This window comes from Penicillium canescens (assembly GCF_028828765.1).
Source record: "Penicillium canescens strain IBT 15451 chromosome Unknown utg000003l_segment0_segment0, whole genome shotgun sequence".
Lineage (NCBI taxonomy): Eukaryota > Fungi > Ascomycota > Eurotiomycetes > Eurotiales > Aspergillaceae > Penicillium > Penicillium canescens.
In genome coordinates, this window is record NW_026703965.1 from 1,287,068 (window position 1) to 1,294,759 (window position 7,692).

The 7,692-nt window shown below is 45.0% G+C and overlaps 2 protein-coding genes across 2 annotated transcripts; both read left to right on the forward strand.

The window, feature by feature from the left end:
- Positions 1–5,776: 5,776 nt before the first annotated feature.
- Positions 5,777–6,016, forward strand: N7446_003960 (uncharacterized protein; the record flags this gene model as incomplete). The annotated part of the gene is made up of 1 exon (XM_058512709.1): positions 5,777–6,016. One exon carries the CDS (start codon positions 5,777–5,779, stop codon positions 6,014–6,016), a length of 240 nt encoding a protein of 79 aa, XP_058374038.1.
- Positions 6,017–6,795: 779 nt separating this feature from the next.
- On the forward strand, positions 6,796–7,692 carry N7446_003961 (uncharacterized protein; the record flags this gene model as incomplete). Its single annotated transcript, XM_058512710.1, has 1 exon — positions 6,796–7,692. One exon carries the CDS (start codon positions 6,796–6,798, stop codon positions 7,690–7,692), a length of 897 nt encoding a protein of 298 aa, XP_058374039.1.

The window sequence follows — 7,692 nt, forward strand, 5'->3', positions numbered from 1 at the left end:
GATGTGCGGAAAATACTATAGTGCGCACAGCGATTGAACCGGGCAATATGTATTTGAGCCTGAATGCTCAGGTGCCGGGCATGCTTGAGGTAGCTAAATGGCTGTAAATGTGACTGGTTTGAAAAGAATGCATCTATATCGAGCACATTGAGGGCCCACTCACTCGCAGCACGAAACGTGACGGTGCGATATATTAGGGGGATCAAAGCAGCATTAACCCTTGAACAAACCTGGCCCAAAGAGCGACGATCCTCAGTGGGCAGCTAAGGGGTTGTTAGAAACGAAAGACAAGTACGCATAAAATGACGCACCCGTTCTGCGACATCCAATATGATTTCGCAAGGTAAAGTGTCGAGCATGCTCCCGGTGGTAACGCAGTGGATCGTTAATGGGATAAAAAGTGGCTTCTTTTTCTTGCAATGCTTAGACAGGAACCTAATTTATTTATGTCTGAGAAGAGCTCAGTACAACAACCATATGTTCTCTAGATGAAGCGAAACGAAGGGGGAGGCTGGCATAATGGAGACCATATCAATGTCCAATTAAAGACGTAATAAACAGAGAAGGACGTACCGTATAGATCTTCTGTCACGAGCATTCAGTATATATTCAGAGCAGATTTACTTTACAACCATCCGTATAACCTGGTTTTGACGGTCTGGGCCAACATTTCAACGGAAAGATATCTGAGGAGCTTGTCATGCTTAAAGTTCAATTCAGCAAAGGTTGACTTATTGAATATTCCATTGAGTTTCAAACGACGGTTAAAGTGCTTAATTGTTCAATATCCAGAGGCTAACGGAAAGAGAAAATCCTGAATAATCCGTTTGAATTAAATCGACACTAGGGTCTGGAATTTAAGGATAGCCAGGTTAGGAGCGTTATGTAATTCCATCTTTTAGAGACGGCCGTGGTTAAGATCTTTAACGTAATCCAGCCTTCCTTCAATACTGGCAGTCTTGCGATTGCTCTTTGTTACCTAGAATGCTTCACGCAACGGATAATAAACAAATTATGACCAGTCAGTAAAGGACACTTGACCATTGTCCTTACGCCGGAGAGAGGCCATGGAGAGCGAAGTATTTGACGTCTAGTGGAGCGTTGGATTTTGCTTTCGCAAGCGAAACCCTGCTTGGACTGTACTATTGGCAGGCAAATCAGCGTATTACTTCCCGCGTTCGATTAAGCTAGTTTGTATATGAAGTCGAATCCGAAAGTTGCTGTTGTGTTGTTCTTCCACTGACACGCAATATGTGAGGGGTGGGTAAGGCTACAGGAGAGGAAGGGCGGCCGTTTATTCAATAGCGCTTTGTCTTTAACCAGTGTAGATTTATAAAGTAGCTATAGTACGTAGAAAGACTCACTTCAGGCTGATTCTTACCACATTATCCGGCTTATGAACCCCTGTGGATATGGGCTCCACGATGGAAGAGATTGCCGACATTGTTCGCGAAATCGGCCGGCAGCAGACCGAGAATTTATACTACCGTACCTGTTACGGATTTCTCAAGCAGTTACAAGACCTCGTGGCTCAAGCATCTGACGACCTGCTTTGCCTCCAACAATACGAAACACTATATCCCTCTAATGACTTTTTGCCTATCCACCATATTGCCATAGAGCTACGAAGCTCGGTAGAAAGGTTGTCAAAGCAAGAAGACAAGGCCCGTATAGCGTGGGAGAACGTCCGATCTACCGATTGCACTAGCCGACAACTTTAGAATTGAAAAGGATCCTTTGTTAGTTACTGCGCACATCTCATCGTTCCCGAGCTATGTTGGAGTTGGTTTCATGGATTTGTATTTTGGATTTGGTTCTAAATCAATGTATTGATGTATCGAAGTTTTTTTCCATGAAGTGGGTTGGTTGAAAATAACTCGACTCGCTTCAGGGGCTGCACAAAGAAGCGGCAGCTCACATATGAAGTGAATTAGAAAGTGAACTAGCTTTGAAAACATGGATACCTTAAGATCCTAAGCATGGAATTTGTTAAATATAGTGTCACTAATCGTTGCGAAGGTTTGTTATTTCTATTGCCATGGTAGCTACATGTATCATAACTAGGATATCGAGACAGCTAACCAGAGGGTAACCTTGAGTTGATCATGTTTGACTCCTAATTTCGGCACCACTGGAACATGGTAGACATTAGTACGAGTCTATACCACTAACCCTCAGCTGGTATGGCGCGTCAGCTATCGTGGTTCGTGTTGACCTGTTGACAATGGATCCACACCCGTATGTATGATGATCTGCCAAATGACATTTCTGTCAAAGCTGTGTGGCTGGCTATGAGGTTCTTACATCTGGTGTCAACGGGCGTCCTGGATGTGTGATCTTTGAATAGCATAAACTCGGGTTTCTAAAAGGGCATTTCACATACCTCGTTGCATAGAAATATGGTTATTGAGTGATTTTGGTTGGTTAGGCGCGCGCAGGATTCTTGACGGTGAAAAGATCCAGGATATTTGCTTTGTTTGCGTTGATACTGTATGCGCAACTCCGTTTACGAACTCACAGTCCCATGATTTCTTTGATAATGTCGGTAATATATTCATCAAATGATAGATGTGGTACTTACATCGCGTTGTTCAACGAAGCTAAGCTCTCACATGGCTTTCTCCAACTTACCCTATGAAAAACTAGGATATTCTGTTACCGCCGTTTCTGCATCTCTATGTTTACGCGAAATAGTGGCAATTGTTGCACCAGCCCTGAGGGTCGAGGCCGGTTCCTGGCAGAGGGAACAGTAAGTAATTCGTCATTCTACAGGTTGCCTGGAAGAGCTAGCCACTTATCTTATCGGCAAAGACGCTCGGAGAGACAGAGCCCTCGGAAAACCATGGGGTTAAGTATCACAAAATAAGTAGTTACTGTAAATGCCATGAAGTGTACAGAACATGGCCACCTCACCTAGATCGCGTCCGCATCTGGTATTTCGTATGTTTGCAAGTGAGGACCTTTTATGCTTCGTAATACGAGATACATAACTTTCTCGTATGACCAATAGCGCAATTTATCTCAATCACGCGGGGCCTTTACCACCACATATTGTCACTTTTGCTCTGGCGTCTTACGTCACTCACCAAATTAATAAATTAGATTGACTATGCTAGATGTTTTCGTCGGATTTTAACATCGTATCAACTACCAGCGATGACTTAAAATAAGAACAAGACGGGGGGCTACTGAACGACACGCAAAGATAAGACGTGGGTACGAATGAAAATAACGTGTGGGAACATTAAACCATATCCACGCCTGCATTGCGGTACCTCCATACAGCCGTTGGCCACCCCCAATTCCGAGGCCAATGTAACGTCATTAACGTGCAGAAAGTTGATGTCAACAAAAAACCATCGGTCAATCGATGGCTCTCGGGACCTTATTGCATTACTTTTCGGAGGACTACATCCAATTCCAGACCAGATCCGTGAAATAGTTCCCATAAAAGCCCAACAACTCCCTCTTGTCCGGCAAGATCCTATTCTACGTTATATGCTTTAGAGCCAACGATTCCCGTACACAACAATACAAGATATGCTTTGGCGGACGTTAAAGCTACTGGGGAAGCTTTGCCCTCTGGCCCTTTCAGCCGCTGGCTTGATCTGTCTTGCTATAGTGTTTGCTGGATGCACCTCACCGTCTTCCCCGTCGGACTATTATTTTATGAAGGTGAGTTCAGGAGCCACTTGGCTGGCAGCTGGCTTAAATCAGAGCTTTAGGTAAACCTAACCAATTTTCCGGAGCTCGGCAATCTTCATCTACGGCGAGGGATTAGTATTGCCAGTGTGGATACTTCCAGTGTTACAAGTGCAGCCTCCAATGCTGCCAACAGTGCTACAAAAATTACTGCCAACGAAATAGCCCAAGCCTCTACTGTAGCGCAAACTACAGCCGATGAGGCCAGCGACCACCTTCAGACATTATCTGAAAGTCTCAAATTGCATCTTCCTGCATATTACGCTGTCGGCCTCTGGGGATATTGTCAGGGAAACCATAGCACGGGGCCTTTCTCAAACTGCTCCAAACCAAGTACATCCTTTTCTTTCAATCTGCTCGGGATATTTGGGTCGGCTTCCGAGGAGGTCAGCAAAATTCTTCCGGAAGACGATAACAAAGTACTTGCCGGTTACCGCAAAGTTTCGCAATGGACAATCTCAGCATATATCACAGGTTTCATTTTCACTTTGGTCGCCTTGATTTTCCAAGTTCTCTTGACGACAATTTCCAAAGGGAGAATATTTCTCGTCGCCTCTTCCGTTGTAAGTTCGGGTATAATCGCATTCCTATACTTTGTGCTGAATATGATAAAGCTAGCTTCGATTTTTATTATTGGAGCCTCCACCAGCGCGACAGTGATATATGGCTTGATTACTGGTAGTATCCAGGCTGTCCTGCGGCCACTAGGTGCGCATGCTAGCCTTGGTGTCCAGACACTCATCGCAACATGGCTCGCTGTGGTATTTTCTGTTAGCTCTTCTCTCATATGGACGATCGGAATGTTTTGCTGCTGCTTTTAAGTTCTGGTAGAGGAGGTGATGAATGTCAATCTCCCTTTTTGCCTAATTCGTCTCAATTCAAGAAACTAGCGAGCTGATCGACTGGGAAAGGATAAAAATTAGGTAAATACTAGTGCTCCAATTGTGTTATCTAGAATTACTGAAATACTGTCGACGTCATATTTTGGCATGAATGCAGTAGTAGAAAATTGACTTTTGAATTTAGAATAATACATAAGTAGATAGAGTCATCAATGACCTTCATTCGCACAGGAATACTGTATACAAGGTTATTGTGATGCAGTTAGTCGGCTGACCGACTTACAGACGGTTGCCAGGTCAGCACTACAAAGAATTGAACAAATTATTGGACTCCTGCTGTCCCGGAATCGATAAACAAACAAAAAAGCAACAAAGGAAAGCTAGAACGGTACAATTTATTAGGACTGCCATAGGTACATTACTGGTCTCAGCTTTCTAATCGCCTTACACCTTTAGATGTTGGTCATCGTCCAATAACGCCAAAGCCCTAAGTCCAGCTGTAATTCTATCTGTACCAGTGAAAATGGCTACTTCATTGGGGTCCGTCCATGTGAGTGAAAACGATGCGCTACAGTATCGGCGAGCACAAACTCGTATCCGTCCAGGCTACGCCATACTACCAGTCACATTGCTGTGGGCAGCTCAACCACAGGAAACTTGGAGATACTGTATTAAGAAACTGAGGCAGATCATTCTCTACATGCTCCTCACAAATAAAACTAATGGCGCTTAGCGTTATTCAAAAACGTAAACATAATCCAAACAGTGCAACTCACCTGATAAATGAGGAAGGCTTTTGTTTTGAAAAACTTTTTTGCGTCCATGTCCAAGTATTGCGAATATGAATCGCCATCCCACCTCATGCCCATGGATTTGGTATAAAGTCTAAGACGCCAGAGTAAGTCTTTCCTCTCCCGAGCAAGTGGCCATTTCTTCCTTCGATAAAAACAGCAAGAAAGAGAAACATGCCGTCCACTCCCAGAAGATCCCGGATCTCAGAACGGATAAGAAGTAATTTGGAAAGGCAGCGCGAAATCGAAAAGAATGAGTGCGAACTCGCAGTCTATCGGAAATCTTGCTCCCAAGGTGCGGCCGTAGTTCGACTTCGCGACTTGAAGTGTGATACAGACTTTAGTCGAGCTACTAATAATCATCGAAACGTCGACCGCCTTGAGAAAGTCTTTGATTATCAAGGATTCCTTCGTCTCCAGGAGAAATACCACATACCCGTCATGGTCGACACGTCTGATTGGCAGGAACGAGTAAAATGGGAAGAGCCGGCGACATTAGCACCAGAAGCACCGCTACCCCAATTGAAGGTAGACCACGGTTATCGCTTCTTTGTATTAGATCACGAAGATGTCATTGCTGCAGCTGAAAAGAGATTCAAGGAGTTGGACGTTGCAGACCCCTGGTGCGTTGTCGATATCTACGTTACGAACGCTAGTGAGGCCTGTAAGTGGGCTACATAGTGTTGATTACCGCCTGAATTACAATTCAGAGTTCGGTCGAATCTTTCTGTATGCTGACTAGTTTCGAGGTGACCAACGAGAAGAGCTTATTCGCAGCCTACAAGAGAGCTATTCAAACGACCATTTCCCCCGGACGGTCGAATTTATCGAAAAATCCGCTATTACCAAGGCTATCCCAACGTAGGGACAGCTAATACGGTTGCCGAAAATTACTGGTGGGCTGTCTTGGAAAGCTCCCCGGGAAGCAAGAAAGGGGGCCGGAGTAAGAAAGGGGCCTATCTACGATCACTACTTGACAATGAGAATTTACGCGAAACTTTCGATGATCTTCTTCCCATTAATGGTCTTTGGGATGGTATGAATATTGGTGTATTGCATAAGTTGATGGCGATGAAAACCGAGGAGGTAATCTTACAAAATTTCGACACGCAAATCTACGTCATGGTCCGACAGCTAACTCTGATAAAACTTAGCCAATTATCTGTTATCTGAGAAAGATCAAGGATACTTTCTATGGTCTGGCAGGTGGAGATCAAGATATTCTGGCTGCTATTGATGCAAAAACCATCAAGAAGATCAAATCACGGGCACCGAAAGTCTCCGAAGTGGATCTTAAATATTTGGAAAAGGGGATGGAAAAGATACACCTATTTCCGGCAATCGTGGACCCTCAGGATCGCTATCAGATTTTTAATCGTCTGTGTGACATCGCGTTCCCAATTTTTACCCTTGAGACTTTTTTCCAGGACGTATTATATCTCGACGTGTGCCAAAGGGCCATGCGAAGGTTATTCATCAACCAGCCCGAAAGGAAACATAAGCGGAAGATGAGTGGCCGAAACGAGAGGGAGAAAACAACTCCTACCATTGATAAGATCTTGCGAAGCCAATATAATAACCTCTCGGAAGGCGGTATAGTTTCAGCCTCGGACCAAGAAAGATGGTTGAAAAGGGACCTTTGCGACTTATGGCGTTTCAGTTTTCAGTACGCTTTTGAGATGACGACAATCAAGGAGCACCGTCGCCGTGAACCACGAAAACGCGTCGACACTGAGCGTGCCAATAGACTCGGTCTGCACGAGCGGCCAGATAACTTCGACCTACAGGTCCTAGAGCACCACTTTCTCTGGTTAGCGCATCAACGCGGGTTCAAAGTTCCGGCCGATGAAAGTCAACTACAATATATCGAACTTCCGCGTGTGATACCAAGTGATTTTCCACCTGACAATGAAGGTGATAAAGATGTCAGTTTGGAGAGGCGAAGCGGAAAGCCATTCACAGACTCGGTAAACGCGGACCGTTTTGCTCTCTCAAGATGGTCATTACAGAGCACTTGTAACTATGATCGAGTCAGCGCGGGCTTCGTGCGGCGTTCTGTTTTTCACGCCTTCTTTGAGTACTTCGATTCCGGAATACCAGACAGTCCAGTTCCATCACCACCTCCCGCTGTGGCCGAGTCACCCCCAGATGAGATCGATATCCTCCTTGCAGATATCGAGTCCGCAATGGAAGCAGATACGAGACAGAATACCTCACTCAGAGGTACTGGATCTACATATGGGTCACATGCGGTAGACCCTATTGTACCCCACAGCGTTCCTGAGCCAGCTGCTTGGGGCCAGCAAGGCGATATAGATCCCCCCAAGAGGAAAATCAATGGGGTAGACAAACAGTAA